This window comes from Homalodisca vitripennis, chromosome X (assembly GCF_021130785.1).
Source record: "Homalodisca vitripennis isolate AUS2020 chromosome X, UT_GWSS_2.1, whole genome shotgun sequence".
Taxonomy (NCBI): Eukaryota; Metazoa; Arthropoda; class Insecta; order Hemiptera; family Cicadellidae; genus Homalodisca; species Homalodisca vitripennis.
The window spans coordinates 128,862,429-128,881,647 of record NC_060215.1 but is presented as its reverse complement, the minus strand read 5'-3'; the positions used below and the strand labels follow the sequence as shown (position 1 = coordinate 128,881,647).

At 32.5% G+C, this 19,219-nt stretch overlaps 1 protein-coding gene across 1 annotated transcript in view; it reads right to left on the bottom strand.

Annotated features, from left to right (window-relative positions):
* Window positions 1-19,219, bottom strand: part of LOC124369859 (acetylcholine receptor subunit alpha-like) — a 374,793-nt gene that overhangs the window by 79,286 nt on the left and 276,288 nt on the right. Inside the window, exons 5-6 of the mRNA XM_046827988.1 lie at window positions 6,579-6,718; window positions 2,908-2,952 (exon numbers count right to left, since the gene is read on the bottom strand). Of these exons, the coding sequence (XP_046683944.1) occupies window positions 2,908-2,952; window positions 6,579-6,718 (185 nt within the window). The remainder of the gene's footprint in view (window positions 1-2,907; window positions 2,953-6,578; window positions 6,719-19,219) is intronic.

The following is a 19,219-nucleotide window of genomic DNA, read 5'->3' as shown; positions in this document are numbered from 1 at the left end:
ACGTATACATAAAAATTGGAAGTAATCTCGAAATATTATATGTATAAGTATATTAATCTAATGTCCTAATGCGTCAAAAACGTTGTGAAATCTGTACGCATAAGTGCTAAAATTAATCTATCCTATTAAATAAAAAAATGTGTTTACAAAAGACTTGGTATTAGGGACTTTAAAATATAATAAACTAATTACTCGAATATTAAATTCAATATTTGTCCATTCTCGTAATTTTTTAAACTTTTATCAATTTATCATTATGTTATTATCTTACTTATTTTTGTTGAACTTTACCTTAACCTACCAAATTTGATGGTGCTCTCTTTGAGACCTAAATGTTCATAAAAATACTAAAATTGAATTTAAAAAGAATGATGCTATTATTTTCGTACCCTTTTATAGGTCTTTTGGGAAGTATACCGCTTATAAACAATAAACATCCCGGCAATGGATTTGGTCAAGTATAAAGAATTTTATTACAAGTGTTTGTAAACGTAATAAAGAAAATTAAAACAATTCTTTTATACTATATTTTGTGCAAAAAAACGTAAGATGTTACATTAATTCATCCGATGAATATATGCAAAGATCTATTCTAGTAAAGTTTGAACACGTTAAAGGAACAAACATAATAACTAGAGGAGAACAAATATTAATTTCACAAATGGATCAGTATAGGAATGGCATTGTTCCTTTTCAGCCTATCTTTGACCGACTTTCTGAGAGAACTTAGCACTAAGCTACATTGAAGGAAACCAGGTCATCTCTGTCATAGCAATAACAGTTTATACAAACTTCAAATAACCTTGCTTGTTCTTCAGTCATACTATACGTAGTAAATAGTTTCACTGCTCTATTTATAACTAATTACTCGTATCATTATTTCAGAAAATGTCATATTAATCTGAGGCAGCTCACTTTGTCATTTGAGCCAAGTGCTTATTAAAGTTTCTGCTAGATTGGTTCATAAAATTGAGTAGAAAATTTCATGTGATTCAAATATTTGCTAAATTCTTTCATTCGTTTTTAAAATCCAGAAGTACAGAGTGCTTCAAATATTTATTGCAATCATATATTCAAGTACAGTTAACGGAATGTTTGGTTGCAGTATAATAAGCGGCCACCATGACTCAGAGTTATTCCTATCTAAATTTGAAACCAAAATGTCGAACAAAATTGCGTTATAGGTATTACATTACATTGTAGTTGTTTTTATATGTGAAAATTATAATTTAATAATGAATAAAAAGCTATGTAGGCTGTGGGTATTTATGAACAGTAACAAACACAATGGTACTTGTTACTATTACGTGATATAAGTTGGTAAATACATAAGTATGTACTATGAATAGAAAAAGTAAAACTAAATCTTTCCGAGCGCTCACGTGATCTGAGCTTAAATCTAGGTATTATTTCGAAGAATGTTTTTTCTCCCAGAAGTGCGGGTGGCCTCAAATGCGTTGGATCACGATGGGCGATCTGGCACGTCATCTGAGGTTGGGAAAGTACCGATCGGAAATGCCCCCGGCCATCAGTGCAGCCTTCGGCGTCACACCACACTTTTGGCGAAAAGAGTAAAACATCCCTCGAGGTAAGTACCTACATTCAAGCCAAACAGAGCGGTCGTATACGTTACCCTTTACTTTGCTGCTAGTAGTAATCTAAACGATTTTACTTTTTTCTGAATTAGGTTTAATTTAAAACTATATTATTATTCTGTAAAATAAATTCAGCTGGCAATAATTAATAAAGCATTCATGCAAAACTCCAACACAATCGTACATGGTAGTTATTGTGTGACAGAAAAACATGCAAAATGTCACCTTTAATACTCGTATGTACGATTTTGTTAATTCTACAAAAGGAAATATTTGTCTGCTAACCGTCCCGCCGTCTTCGTTTTTACACTCCGTTTTTGATCTTGGAAATAGTGAATATCTGTAAACTTGACAAATATATGTGTTTACTTACTTTTAATTATGAAACTTTTTACATCCTGACCAGTATCGTATTCTGTGAAACCCACAAGGGAAAAATTTGCTCGCTGCCACCTCGATGGTCGATCGACCCTAAAAATACAGTGTCTCGTGAACGACTTTGCAATTCTATTTGCAATTTAAGTCATATGATCGCTTTGCACGTATACTTCCTGTCACAAGCAATTATTATAACTGATAGAGGTAAAATCGTAGTCAATAGAAATAACGAATAGTTTCAGCATAATAAATTATGTGTATTGGCAACCTTAACTTTCGAATTTTAACGGTGCCTAAATTTGAATTTTCCATAAGATTTTCAGATTTATTCGTTAACAATTCGTATCAGGATAAATTAATGATTTTCATTCCTATTTAAATAAACCAAATACGTTTTATTAAATACCATTTCGCTACGTTACTTGAATGCTTATATCATATGGCAACAATATAGTCCACCACGACTTATGTTTCGATGAACCATTTTCAAAGTACAAAAAATACCTTTTTAATGAGAAAAATATAAACGTATTATTCTTAGATAAGTTAACATGTCATGGAAGAAGAAGATGGACAGGACAGTGTATTAACTGATTGTTGTACATAACCTTCATACTATAATCGTTGCCATGGGATATATCCAATAAATTATAAGATGAATGAAAATGATCATAAAAATAAAATATTAGTTATAATTATACATATAACGGTTGCAATTAAAAGTGATGAACTTAAAAATTATTAATATATTTAAAACTTTTTATAATCGGTAACTTACTTTTTTTACACCCTTGCAAACATTTATGTTCACAAACAAATGGAGTAGTTCCAAATACGTACCACTAACAGTAAATACTTGTGTTATTTAATATTTGATCGATATTTTGCAATGTAACAAGGACCTAGCTCACATATATAACTATAGGTGACTCACCTGTTCTACCCATAAATTCGTTGTCATTATTTGGTTCTTGAGATTCTGAAACATAATATAAACATGCTTGTATTCACCTGCACTTTGCACATTATAATATAGTTTAAACTAGTAATACTAATATTACTAACTAACAATTCTTTCACGCCACATTAGTAAATTCTGTAATATAATATAATATAATATAATGGTGGAAACGCTTTTGTATTCTGAATAACCTCGTGTAGTATAAAGAGTACCTTTAAAGAGTAAATTTACCTTTGAACCACTAAATCGTATATATTCGGGGTGGTGTAATGTAATGGGTATTTGCTTACTTGCCTCTATTTACCTTCCGTGTGGATCCCGCGTGGACCCGAGGGACCCAGTCAGAGAGTCCACTACTCGGTCCCACTCAAGAGCCACCTCATGTGATTGAAAGGAGAAAGATATGTTTTCCCGCCAAATATAAGTTGTGCATTCACAAATGACATATCGATTAGTATCTTATAGGTGCCATGCCTCAGACTGGGAATGTTCGTCCATCGCTCTTGCCTACATTTTTGAGCAGTAAAACAATATCAATAAATAGTGATGTTGGTGTAAGATCAATCGAATAAAATGATTTGCTTTAATTTGGTTTCTCTGCTGATGATAATAGATGATAAGGACTCTTGTGTTTGGATTAAAAAAATAAATGAACCAATAAAACGTTGCAATCTAAAGGATTTCTGTCCTTAAATCTTTCCTGGTCGTGCTGTTTGTCTTTTGTTAATAAGAACAAAGTTTCAAGCACCAGGACATTGCACCCGTTAAATTTCCAATTCCTGTCTTTTAGTAAGACCAAGTTAGAGAATATCATCTGTTGTTCTATTTCTTCCAGGTTAAAGGCGTGAAAAACTTATTAAAGACAGGTAATTTCTCGTGTAAACTTCATACTCTCGCATAAAAATCAAAACAAATCAAATCCTAGGTTAGAGTCGCATGTGTATTAAAAATAAAGTAATTTATTTCCGTTAAAACATTAAATATTATAATAATATTTAACTGGGCAAAAAATAGATAAAGGATTTTTCGAACGTCTCTTCACAGACCATTCGAGGAACCTATTGTTTGCGTCCATTTAATAAACTTGGGGCTGGGGAGGCGATCCTAAATCTGATACCGCTCAAGCATGAGTCCCAGTCTTTCTAAACGAATTGCATTATAAATTTAAATGCTTGGCGTTGGATTAAAGAATTCTTTGGATGCTTGACTAGTATTGTTTGGGAATCTTCTGCAATCTGGTTAATCAACTTAGAGGATTATATCGTCGTATTGTCCATAATACTGCTGTAAAGAACTAGACACCAGTATACAGCAATGGTAAAGATTATTTTAGAAATGTTCGTTGTCCTAGATGACCAAAAGTCTCCTTTTGCGGGTTTAGTTGTGTAGGTGAGCGAGGTAATTTTGAAACATACACCTTCCTTACAGAAAATTTCTTTCTGATAATCAAGGAAATAGGTTTATTCATGACATTTCTAGTTTTATGTAGCGCTGAAAAAGTATTTAAGCCAATTTGGACGGATGTGGTCACATGATAATAGATGATCGTGAACCATCAATTGCAGGTCTGCTATCACGATTTGTAATGGTGTGCGTGCTTACGTATGCATGTGAGCGTGTCAGAATATGCGTGCACTTGTACAGTTCTATAAAACATGTTGATATTTAATTTGTTTATATTTTAGAAATAAAACTTAGTCTAAAGTTTATAATGAATACAAAACATATTTTTTTTTTTTAATTTAAAGGCCATCACCACTATTACTCTGTATAAGTCAATACCTATAACAATAAAACAATTTTAATTTATATGGAAAACTATGCATTAATTTGAGTTATATATTAAATAGTTAGTTTAAGTGTAAAAATGGATCATCTGTAAGGTCTAAATTTTCATTTTAATAGATCAATATTCTCAATCAATCATAATTGAAATTGACGTAATATATGTCCTACGATAATCGTCAGATAAAGCTATTATTACGTCAAAATTTGTGGTGCGCAATGAAGAGCTTTATCTTTGGTTTCAAAACATCAAGAAGGTCAGTTTATACCGTGTTTGAATGAATGATTTGATGGGTTGTGGTCTGGTCCTTTACGGCATTGCGGTAAAGCGTGTCATTAATTAATTTAATAAAAAAAAATATGAAAATACTGTATGTACTCAAATTCTATGTATTTCAGGGGGAATAAAAATGAGTACTTCCGGCCTTGCTGTGAAGGATTAAACTAAACTGTAAAACTAAATAAAAACTAAGCTTTAAACTAAAACTTGCAGGACCAGCAATGCTCATCTGCAGGTGAGCACAGGACGTGGAACTTTATCAAGATTGGCTAATCCCCTGGTCCTACCAGTTTTGGTCTAATATATGTTGACTGAAGGTATCTCTGAACAGTGAGGTCAAACCACTTTTAGATTTTTAAAATTAGTTATTTCAGCAGATTTAGGTCGTGGCGTGAACCAGAAAACATAGATAATAGTCATGTCTTAAGTAGTAGTCCACCAAATAAACTTAAATAGTTTTAGCTTTGAAGTATTTTAGATTGATACAAACAGGTATTCGTTAAGTACTGTTTACTTTTAATTTCATCCCGGACTGTAAAGAGTTCGGTTAATAATCTAGAATCTTAGTTGCTTTTATCTGCAGTGACTAGTGTAACACATCTACATCGATAAAATCTGCCCTTAGACCGTCGAAACGTAATAACAATAAGTCAAGATTACTTCTTCAATATTGTATGATCATATTTAAATTAAAAAAAAAAAATTATATGCTTACCACAAAATAGAAATAAACAATATTAAAAAAAAAAAACAGTTTGTCATCTCTGTTTAGTCATCGCGCGTTGAATACATTAAATCCTGATTAGAACTCAAGCGAATCTCATTGTTAATATAATTAGTTATGTTAATTCTCCCCTACAGTCTTATTTGGACGAAATTACAATATTTATATCTCTTACATTTTAACATTTTTAAAGATTCATCTAAAATTAGGTTTTATAAATGCAATGGTAAATTTGTTAGTTTAGGAATATTTTGGATATCGTGTATAATAATATTAAACTTTTTTAAAAGTTAGTTGTCACAAAACAATAAATAGTAAATCAATAAATTCTAATTCTAAAAAACTATAAATTCATCTGTACATTGAAATTAAACATTAATTGATAAATAGTAAAAATTATTGTCCAGTAAATGTAAGTAAGCCTCTTAATAAAAGTATATTTAAAAAAGGTTCCTTTACTATAGACATAGACAGCTTTTACATTTTTAGTGTTTCCTATTAATAACTTTTTTGTATAAAAAATATAATTTATTACGTAATCCACCATATGTTGTTTTATATCTATGTTGAATGAAACTAAAATAATGGAAAATAAAAGATAGAAAAATGTTCTGTAAATTAATGATAGTTCATAATAACTAGAAGTATGTTGTTAAGTGTCTCTTAACTCTTGAAGCAGAGCAAAACAGAAGTTAATATTTAAAGCATTCAGAAATTACATATTTTATAACTAAATATTGTAATAATTATAAGAGAATATTTTATACAAAATTATACAGTTTTTCACATTATAATAAGATTAGAAACAAACTATTCTACCCGCAAATAATATAGAAAATTAAAATAAATCCTTACCACGTCGATGAGCTGAGAAAGTTTGAGCTTGATTTTGACTGTGAGAGCATCTGACACGTTCACGACTGGCCGCACTAGTTTGTTGTAATTGGAGAGCAGGTCATCGTACAACCGCTTGGCGTCAGGGTTGCCACAGCATCCTGCACAGAGGAATATTTATACTTTGAGAACATCCGGCACATACACAACTAACTAGCCGTACTAGAACACTGCAATAAGATAGCAGGTCATCGTACAACCGCTTGGCGTCAGGGTTGCCACAGCATCCTGCACAGAGGAATATTTATACTTTGAGAACATCCGGCACATACACAACTAACTAGCCGTACTAGAACACTGCAATAAGATAGCAGGTCATCGTACAACCGCTTGGAGTCAGGGTTGCCACAGCATCCTGCACAGAGAAATATTTATACTTTGAGAACATCCGGCACATACACAACTAACTAGCCGTACTAGAACACTGCAATAAGATAGCAGGTCATCGTACAACCGCTTGGAGTCAGGGTTGCCACAGCATCCTGCACAGAGAAAATGTATAATTTGAGAACATCCGGCACATACACAACTAACTAGCCGTACTAGAACACTGCAATAAGATAGCAGGTCATCGTACAACCGCTTGGAGTCAGGGTTGCCACAGCATCCTGCACAGAGAAAATTTATACTTTGAGTACATCCGGCACATACACAACTAACTAGCTGTACTAGAACACTGCAATAAGAGAGCAGGTCATCGTACAACCACTTCTTAACAAGGTTTTCAATGTATAATTTACACCGTGAAAGCATTTGATAGATTCTATCCTGAATGTAACAGCTTAATGAAATTGGATAACTGTTCTTCGTACTATCTGTCATGAGTTGCAAACGCTCTAATGCAGTTGCAATTTCATAGCGTCTGACAGATTCGCGATTAGACGTACTAGTTTGTTGTAACTGGACGAGTGATCATCATACAATTGTTTTGTGGCAGAATTTGCATAGCTTCCTAGCTTCCTGGAGATAACAGAATTAACATTTTGATTGCAATAGATACGTCTTTAACTAGCCAATGTAGTTTGTTCTACTACAATAAAATCTACAAATTAAGAGCTAAACCTTTTCCAATCAGACGAGGAATGTTACTGTAACAAACCCTTTGGCGGCAAACTACCGATATGTCAGTGGTTACGGTAATATTAGTGTATAATCGTTCTATTTTAACAAATTTTTAATAAATAATATAGTGAAATAACTAAAGTAAGGCTGTACTGTTATCGTATTAATAAAAATTAAATGTCTTATTTACGGCGTCTACTGTATTTACTGAATTTAGTTGATTGGCGATAAAAAACCCGAGGATAAATTTAGATATAACTTGTAATAATTGCACATTATTTTCAGTACTCTAATTTTTTTAATATGTAAATCATATTCCAATATAATTGTGCATTTTGGAAAATGTGTGGCTAATAATATTATAACTTACAGTGAACGTTAAACTTTTCTAATTGCTCCAAGAATCCTTCAGACGTCAATTAACTTTTATTTATTACAACTTTGAATGCATATGTGTAACAATATTCACTGCAAAATATATGTCGGCTTTTATGTATTTTTTACAATAGGTAGGAGATTAGTTTCTCTTTAAATAAAGTACACTATAACATTAAATAATACAAATACTTTCCATATTTTAAAAGAATAATTCCATTTTATGAAATATAAAATAAAAGTAGATGATAAATAGGTATAACTTGTAAGTTTAAAAACTTAGCCATTTCTTAAATTATCTGCTAATATAATCGTATTCTTAATTTAAATTTAATGTTTTCTGGCGGTCTCCAAATTGTTAAAGAGAAAATTAACGTATGCCGCCTTTGTCATAGTTACCTGCTCAGGACTAAATTTACATTTTGAGAGCATCTGACACATTCTCAACCTGACGTACTCCTATAATATAATTAAGGAGCTGTTCACCCCACAAAGGCGTTCAGGTTTACCACAACAGACAAGATTCACGCATTTAGGGCATCTTTTCATACCAATAACAATACACTCATTGTAAACCTGAATTATGAGTGCATTGTATACGGAAATCAGGTCACAATGATAAGGCTTGGATTGTTCCCCTAGTTTACAGCACAGAACAGGATTTACATTATTATTATTTTCAAACATTTCTATTGGCATTTTGAGAGCATCTGGCACATTCCCAACCATACGAAAATACCTTATTGTAATTTCAGAACAATTCACCGTAGTAGATCTTGGCATTAATGTTTCCATGATAGTATATAATTTACATGTTGAAGTGTAATTTTGTATACATTAAATTACTGTATTGTATTATTAAATACAATTTACCCTTTCCAGCTGAGTTATAGACTTATTCTCGCACTGTTCGTTAGTAGTTTATAACCTGCAAGTTTCAATCTAGCAACTTAATTTTTATAAAATTTCTTTGATTTTTACACCGCACTTATTTCTGTGCGTAGTATGAAGGAAAAAGTATCCAGTCATGGACACGGTTGTTCTCTTGGATTTGCGTGTAATTTTATTTTGATCCAATACAGAAACATGTTTTTTCAACCATTTTATCTGCGTGAATACCTAGTTGACCTAGTTGATTCATTGGATGCTTATTATACTAGACACCTTCTCCCAGGAAGGTTCACTTCCGGTTGGTTTTTACCTGGCTAGTAGAACTCATTGTAGAGTTGAGTAAAAAGCGACGTGTCACTTACCTATTTATTGTCACTTACCTATCTAGTCAAACCTATTTATTTCAAGGATCATCACTAACCAAACTCTTTGAGATATTGGATTTAATAGGTCTATTTTACTGCGGAGGATGACTGTTGGACTATGTAGGACTCCCTTTACGTAAAAGGCTTTTTCAAGTATAAAAATAAGTGCATTGTCCCCCCTCCCCGTCGCCCCTGCCAGTTTTTATTCGAAGAAGCTAGAACAGAGGTTGCCTTCCTTTCTTTCAAGCTGATCATATAACTGAGATGTGCACATTATCGCTACTAAAGTACTGTTGACAGGCACCTATCTCAACCATAACCATTATGAGTATCTGTTTTTACCGGAAACACACCTTTAAGGACTAAGTGCGATGAGGGCCAACATATTTTGACTCAAATAGAAAAATGACCCAAACTCGGCTTGGTCAAATTACACATTTGAGTTTTTACTATTAATATATCGGATGAAGCAAGATAGAGTCGATCTGGAGTAACATGTATACGATACTCTCCGGCATTCAGATAAATGGGAACATCACAGCGTCATAAGTGTCTAGCCCAACGAGTGATCTATTTCGTGAACCAATACCGCGAAGGAAGACGTCTGAATAGGTTTTGCCATTATCACGTACCAGTGCAATCCAAAAGTCTACCTGTTTGCAATTGTGCTCAAAGAAGAAGGCGTGTGCCAATACTATCATGAACCCTTATGAATATATTGAATTATTCTTGCATACATTTAGTGTGATAAGTGTTATAAGACATGTAAAAGGATAATAGAATTTCGAACATTTGCCATCGTTATATCTTACAAAAGAAAACACAAAGTTTCTAGGATCGAAATCTATCCTCTTCCTCATGTGGGGAGTTAATCAATACTTGAAAAATAAATAAATGAAAAGAAAGAAGTGATAATTTTTATGCATTAATTAATCCCCAACCTGATGAAGAGGATAGATTTCAATTTTCAAAACGTTGCGTTATACATTTTGTAACATAAAACGATGGAAAATGTCCGCAATCCTATTATTCTTTCATACCTTTTATCGTCAAGAGACGGTAAACAAAAAGAAAAGGTTTAAAATACACATCATGGTGCACCTGTATGCATACGGTAATATACAAATGCAACACTGATTGAATCCCCTACATTGATAATAAATTAAATAGTGAAATAAAAATCACATTATATTCCAAAGAATCACTAGCCAAAAATCTTATAACTCATCCGCTTCGCTAAGTGTCAGTAATTCAAGATGTGTTATTATGAAAAAAGCTTGAAGTTCAAAAAGATATACGTTAGTCTAAGAACCGATTCAACGGAGTATGAAGGACAGCCTTGTTCGCCTGTGAGACTGAAGTCCCAACATTAGAGTATTCAAGGAACGGTTCAGTTAGGACAGTTCTATCACTTCTGGCAAATTTATGTTTCTATGAAACAGGCAGGCAAACATACGATTTTCACAAGGACCTATCTATCAATTTCTCGGTATTAAAACGGTTCATTTAGGTATTCAATAAAAGATCTCCGATATAGAAAAATTGGGCAGTTGTCAGGATCTTATTTAGTTATATATTGTGATTGTAAGCGTATTATTGTATTTAGCGACTGTCTAATGGAACATTCAGTTAAAATTAAAGACTATTAGTTCTTCATAACTTGACAACTCGAACATATGTCGTACGGGTACTTAAGCCGAGTTACTGTAAACATGACAAGAAAGTTGTTTGTAACAATGTGAATACGTTCTGTGTAGTCTAAGAACACAAACACAACGCCTAATGCTCTTACACTGATTTTGTCTGTACTTAGTGCTGATGTGGACGTATTACTATAGATGTGAAACAGATGACAAACCAAGACAATTATAGGTGTTTTTTTAAACCTCGAAACTAAACAACCGAAACTCTTACAATAATAAATATATCAATATAATAAAGTTTTTCATTTTTAATTAATACAATTAACATATATTAAATACAGTATATTATTTTCACTAACGACGACATACACACACATTTTTAAAATACACATGTTCTATTCCATACTAGACCTACTCGTTTAATGAATTACGTATGAAATACAGTGTAAGTTATATACAAATAAAATAACAAGTACATTTTATATTTTCGAGTTTCACGAACAGTACAATGCAATTACAATGGAACGTGGAACAATAGATCTCACACATTATACACGAGTTAATAGAGGAAGTAAAATCTGGTTAAAATATACCACTTTAACCTGGTACTAATTTCAAATCTGCCAAAGATACCAAAGAGATGGTAAAAAAACGCAAAATATTGTTTAAAGATCATCAAGACGTTTTATAAAAAAACATTCAGAGAACCCTGATTCAAATTTGTCGCCAAACATATGTAAGGTGTGCTAAACAATCCAACCGCATAAGGGGTGTAGAAGCATGCTAAAAGTATGAAGTATTGTATAAGTGGTTACATAAAAAATTTATAAAAAAAACAGGAGAACATTTGGATACGAGAGTCAAAGAAAACATTACGAGCCGATTACGCGTGAGATCAAAGAAACAAACAACAGATCAGAAATTAAAGAGAAACAACTGCAGCAACTCAAAGCTGCTACTTTGCAAAAACGACTGTGGAGCTTCCGATGAAATGCAAATACACTGTTTTAATATTTGTTTTTCTTTAGCAGTTTATTATTAGGTAACTTAAGGTTTACTGATTTATTTAAAATTTCTAGATGTTTATTGCATTTTGGATATGAAAATGTTTATTACTAAATATTTTTACACTCTCAGTAGCTTGCAAATCACATACCAAGAGATGTCGTACATAATGTGACAGTATTATCCAATTTAAAACACACACACACACACACACACACACACACACACACACACACACACACACACACACACACACACACACACACAATTCAATGTTTATTGAAATTAAATTAGGCTATTGCCACTTATACAAATTTAATGAGTAAATAAAAGTCATTTGACAGGTATTTGGTCTTCCGATCTTATGTTAGTTTGGTTATTTAAACACATATGTGAAAGAAACGGCCAAATACAAAATAATTGAATCGTAAAAAGTAGGCGCTCTGTGGTGTAATGGTAGCACATTCACCCGGCAAGTGAGAGATCCGGGTTCGAGCCCCTGCGGATCAAGTACTTTTGTGATTCAATGTTTGTTGAAATTATATATATATATATATATATATATATATATATATATATATATATACTATTTTAAATTGATATATATTATATATACAATTTTCTTAACCTCTCCCAACGGGTGGGATGCAGGTGTGAATTGAACGATTTAATAGAGTGTCTTGATTTAAATCCATACATGCAAAATAAAGTAGACATCTTCGTGTCCGTAAACTAGTTCTCTAAGTATTGTTGTGGTTATGCAATAATCAGTTGTTGTACTTGTTGCTGCTGAAATATGTTCCAGAGTTAATGAACTAGATATTTTATACTGTCCGTCTGAATGCAGCGTCAGACCGAAAACGCTTAATTTCATATGCACTGCAACTGCAAGTAAATGTCACCTTGTTCCTTTAATTTTGTTGCTTATCACTGATCTGATTCTGGATAGTTCACTTTTCATGGTGATATTCAAATAAGGATACAAGTAACCGTTTTATATAAAATAAGTTTAATGTCACTTTTTTGACGGTTTCTTTGCCTGAAATGAGAAAGTTAAATTAGCAATCAAGTTATACTGTGTATTTTTAGTCGAGAGAAATTTAGCATCATTGTCTTGTTAGGTGATCTGCCTTGTAAATGGGATGGCTTAGATGGGCGAAGAATTCCAGACCCAAAGGACCGAGTTTGAATACACAAGGCTTCAAACTTACCGTTACTAAAGTTTGAAACAAAACCACTACCCCCAACATGTTGGCTTGGGCCTAACAATAGCTTACCAACAACTTCACTGCACTCATAATTCCGTGACCGCCCGCACTGTCAAGCAGACTGTTGTTTATTAAACTACACTCGGAAAAAGTGATACACAGTAAAATTGTTAAGCAACGTTGTGGAATATTCGGAGCCGTAATTTTTAATCTATCCACGTATATCATAAAGGATTTGAGAATAATAAAACTCGGCTCATTGATCCAAATAAAAGATAAACACAATAGATGTTTGGCGGCATCACCGTTCGTTACGCACTCCCCTTTATTTATTTATTTATTTCCAACGGTAAACCATTATAATTCTTACAACATATTTGCCACAATATTTCACACAGTAAGATGGCATAGCTTGCAATATAAGACATAGAAACAACTGACCAGAAAGACTGCAATAATACACTTACTAAACTATAAATATAAATAATAATATTACCAAGTGAAACACACCATAATAAAGCAAGTCAGTTGCAACACAAATAGAATAATAACTCTCACACTAAGCATACACGATCAAATTTATAATAATTTCAAACCGTCTTCCTCACGCAGAAAATAAAAATAAATAACAAAAAAAAATTGTGGTTGCCTGTAAAGTCGGTTTTACGGGCGAAGATTTTACGTGACAACGTCTTTTTCTCGGTAGAATATTTATTGATATGAATATTATATTAAATTGCACAATAGGAACAAGGAATTGAATGAAAATAAGAATTGCACAAATTTTAACTATAGAAATATATTTTGTTTACTAAAACATTGTACATAATTTGAAATTAATTAAAATTTGTTATTGTAAATGGTAAAGTTGAATAAAACATTTACTAAAATTGGAATTTGAAATTCTTGCTAAACACAGTTAAATTCTAACTTCGCGCGTGGTGATTGGTCGGTTTAGTTCGTTTTGTTTGGTCGCACTGTTATGACAGGTTAGAGGTTATAATTTGTTATTTTAAATGTTTGACTAGCAATACGCGCTGTTTCTTCTCAATCGACTGAATTACGATTGATTGCAGAGTGATTTAAACTAATAATTTACTTAACACTATCAACATTTGTCAATAGTATGACATAACCTATAAACTCAGTTTCTCAACTTTTGTGTCAATCTAACAATTAATCAATCAATCATAGTTTACGATAATGAAATATCAGTGTACAATTATTTACCTTTATTGTTGTAGTTTTTGTAAATGACGAATCTAAGCACTCCACATTTTCCCGAATAAACATAGTTATCTGCTTTATCCCGTGCGGATCCCGTGCGGCGGACCCACTGGACGGGCATCGTAACGTTACCGGGCGTTACACTTTTTCATGAGTGACTCCGAGCCGCAACCTAATTTAAGACGTTGTCACGTCAAAAGAACCTGAACATAATTTAAGTACCTAACAAAGTAACATGAAATAAACTATTTGTAACAGCGTAACAAAGGAAAGCTATGTAACAGTACGTAATAGGGAGAATGACTATACACAGAAATAGCAAAGAGAATAACTATAGACAGTAGATAACAAGGTAATTAAACTATGAACAGATAGAAATAACCCATAACAGTATTTAACAAGAATAAAAATATAATGTTTTCAACAATAAATAAAGCAACAAATCTACAGTTAACAATAATAAAATAACAATAATAAACAGAATTTATAACAACTATAGCCAGATAATTGAATAACATTCAAGCAACCCAACAGGCAAATTTTTCTCAACAATTCAAACCATGATGCAGTCTTGATACCTGTTCGTCATACGCTTTCACCATCGTGTTTTAAATTGGAATAATATTGATAAAGTATGGAAATGAGTCACGTGCAATGTGCTTTATCCAAATTTGAATGTAATACAATAATATTATTCAGTGAAGATCTAACCTGTGACCAATTCAGTTAGGTATTGTGCTTGTGGTAAGTTTATTCATCAGATCTGCCGGCCAGCATTAATGAATATATCGTTGGTGTTGAAATATTTAAAATGTATATCTCTTTTAGATAAATATAAAACACAAATACGAGATGAAACACGCTTTAATTTTTAAAGCCTCGAAGCGGATTTACGTAAAATGGATGTATTTGCAGCTGCTGGAACAAATTGGTGATAGTGGAAGGTTAATTGATTAAAAATCTTTCAAATTGACTGTTACTTAGTCCCAGGTGTACTGCATAGCGTTGCTTTGGTATATTATTATGCCTGCTTTTGCCGTGAAGGGCGTGTGACCTTTTAATGTGCCTTTTTCAAATCAATTTTGATCTGCATTTCACATCTCTCGTCGCTTTTGTCGGATTGATGATTGAAATTTCCACCGTAGGATCCGAAATTTCATTCAACATCCATCAAAACAAGTGGCATTTAATTTAATATTTGCTATTGGGAAATTGGACTGAGCTTTTTAAAATATCGAATAGATATCCAATAGAACGATATTTTAACTATATATCACCTAAAACTAGTTTCCTCTCTAACGGGAAAGCATAAGCATGGACGGTGAAAATGCAATTTCATCAAGTGAGAGCCGCAATAAATGAACTCTAAAATTTTATAGCTTTAATATAATCAAAAAGTGTTCTAGGCTGATTGTGCAATGACTATGACATTACATTTCTAACTGGTCTGTTTTCACCTGTAGGGGAAACGGCCCTTACAAAATGGCATATTACACCTTACGTTTTATTTCTTAAACGGTTTATCTTTTATTATATTTTGACCCGTTTTCTACAAGAGTTTTTTAAAAGCTCAAAAATGTACATGCAACATATTACAACACCTGTAAAATTTTTGATATAAAAACTTTAATATATATGAAATTGGATTACATAGTTACTACAGAGAATGATCACAACAATTGATAAGATTGAGGAAAATTAAATAAAAATCTTGGTTTGCAATGGTTGTAGGCGTTAAATTGTTATACTATAATAATTCTAAATTTGTTGCAACTCAATTTATTTCCCGTACTTAATTAACTGTACGAATGTTGATTTGAGCTCAATTTCAAATTCCACTTAGTGCAACTTCTGAGATATGATACTGTCACAGACTGGACTCTTGGAATTTGGAGTTCATGTCCAACTGAAGAGATCCATAAATATTACCTTTGCAATATTACTTAGTAATTGCTGTAAGTTAAGTATTTAAACGTATTTTGGTTATGCTATGAGTTTTTACTTGTCTTCTTACTGCATCTGTTCGACACCAGAGACACATAGGCTAAAAAAAGGAGTTACCATTTGTTTCAACCAGTTGTAACCAGTTTAATTTAAATGAAGAGAAGTTCTAATTGTCTCATCAGGTACATTATTGACTTGTAAAACTGTATTTATTATAAATGTTATTATTAAGTTTCGAACAACATTTTAGAGGACGTGGAGTCCCTATTCAAGGAGTCAAACCTGTAACAGTGTCATACCATAAGTGGACGCTAGACTAAGTAGAGCTAAAAATTGGGACTGAATTAACCTTTTCTATCATAGCTTTATTATTTAATTAATTAATGGTTTGACCTCATATAAACACTTAATTAATGCCATTTTAATAATTGACTTGTTAAGTCAACTCATCTTTTTTACCAAACGACTCTCTGATCATTAATATGCTAAGATGTGTTCAAGAGATTTATATTTTTTTTAAACACTAATGATGGATAAAATCCACTTGAGTATTGATATACTCCTTAGGATAATGATACTAAAACTTAGAAAAAGAAACACTCCTAAGTTTTGAAGGAAATATAGCAAACCAGTTTTCATCATTATTAATTCAGTAAGAGTTCGATTGTACATTTCATCATGAATGTTACAGTAAGACAGTTACAAATAATCATTTGAGATATTTACTAAATGTTTTGGGATACACGAAGTAGAAAACCCCTACTGAATTTGGCTGGTGTAACCTCTATAAGATACCGAAAACATTTTCCGTGCTAAATTAGATGAACAGTTGAGAAATCACAGAAATTGTTCCTTGGACTGTTCTAGCTGAAACACCTTTTTATCACGTAGTGTCGCCTCTGCAGTCACGGCCGGTGCGTGTTCGACAAAATCGGTTACTATAGACACGTATGTCCCGGAACAAATTTTCTTCAACAAGATCACAGCTTTAGATAGTGCTAAGATTACATAAGTTGGTTCCTGTCACAGACTGGTTGTCCTAAGTCCATGCGTGTTTGAAAAGTAATTGAATATGATAAACGAATTACTCAATTAAATAAGCATAAATTAGTACTTTGCATGATTAGTGAAATGTCTAAAAATATAATAGGTTATATCTTACGTTTAATTCAATCCGAACTTATGAGGTCTTAATGCTTATAGTGACATGTTTGGAAGGTTAAAGTTCGTAGCCTCAGTACCCTTAGTGGTGGATGGCTTTGTTATAGAATTGAAATTACACAACACAACACAGTATACATCAAAATAAATAAACAGCACTAGCACAATATATACAATGTACACAATATACACAACCACAACCGCGCGCGATGTTTCCTGCAGGCTGCTGCGCGGTAACGACAGGTGGATATTAGGTAACGCCACTCTCTGGTTCTGTCCCCCGTGTGGTGTTATCACTCCGATCAGCTGTTCTGATTGGGGCTTTGCCCTTTCCACTGTTGATATCGTTGTCGATATCACTAACAACTTCAGACAAGACGCAATAACATATATAGATCAAGATTTGATCATGCTAGAAGTAAGACCGATTGCACTCGATGATTTACATGTACTTGTTGTAGTCATTGAGTAGAGTATTATTTTTACATTTTAACTGTAATTTATTATGTTTTATTGATTATTTACTAGTTATATAACGTATTGTATACTGAATTTTTTCTGTTGTATTAGTTGTAAAATGAAAAAAATTCTTTTATATGAATGTTTAAATCTTTTCTCATTATTATTGTGTGACGTGTGTGCAGTTTATGGTGAGTTATGGTATAAATAATGTAGAACTGATCACTCTACATTATATAAATTTCAATTCATCAATGTCGTAGCGCGCCGACATTGTACCAATTATACCAATGCCCGTACGTCACTCTTGCCTGTTCTGCATAAAAGAATAGCCCACGCATTAAGTAACCTTTTATTATCTCCGGTGGACTGTTCACCGCACGACCGGACGACACGCTGCGGCAGGTGAACTTATAACAAACAGCTGGTGGATTGATTAGTGAGGGAGCTTGCGAGTGACTGGATTGCGTCGGTGCTGTGTGTGTCTACGAGCCCTTCAGCTTCGCTGGATTTTCGGGAGCCGACTAATAAATTGGCCAAGGTGAACTACTACCATATATTTTCCTTAGTTTCTCGTCACTCTTACGTGAATTCAATATACTAATTTTAAAGTTTAAAACACTACTCAAGATTATAGAATCACTCAACTGAGCCTTTGGAAAAACTGTTAGGGTTTGAATTGAACGTGTAAAGCTAAAACGTGGCATTTACTTTTAATAGTTAATAATCTTACCTAATAATTTGTTTAAAGTATTTGTTTCAAAACCAATTACGCTAACTATGTTGACAACATAGTTAAGGGGGAGAAAGAGGTAAACTTATAAATAGTACATATGTTGAGAATTAATGTCACAACTTGAAACTGTTATAACTGCAATGTTTTAAAATGTTTTAATCGAAGAAAATTAATCTCTTTTTATAGTAAAGTAAGTATTTAATTATATAAATACATACAAGTCGCATAAAATACAACCATGATTGACATATATTTTGTAACAGACCGTGTACAGTCCTAATTTGATGTGTCACAGTTTCATGTTAGTACGATACAATAGTTTCAAACGTTTCTTCTTAATGTATCAATGTTTATTTTGTAATAAAAGTCAAGGTAAATTATTACCTCAAGCTATTAATAATTAGTCTTTGATATCATATTAAATTTATAAATTCAATTTTGTTATTATACTGCCTATTATGTTAAATCATACTGTGTACATGTAGGGTACTTTAACTGTTTATTATTTTCGACAGTGTTTATTAGC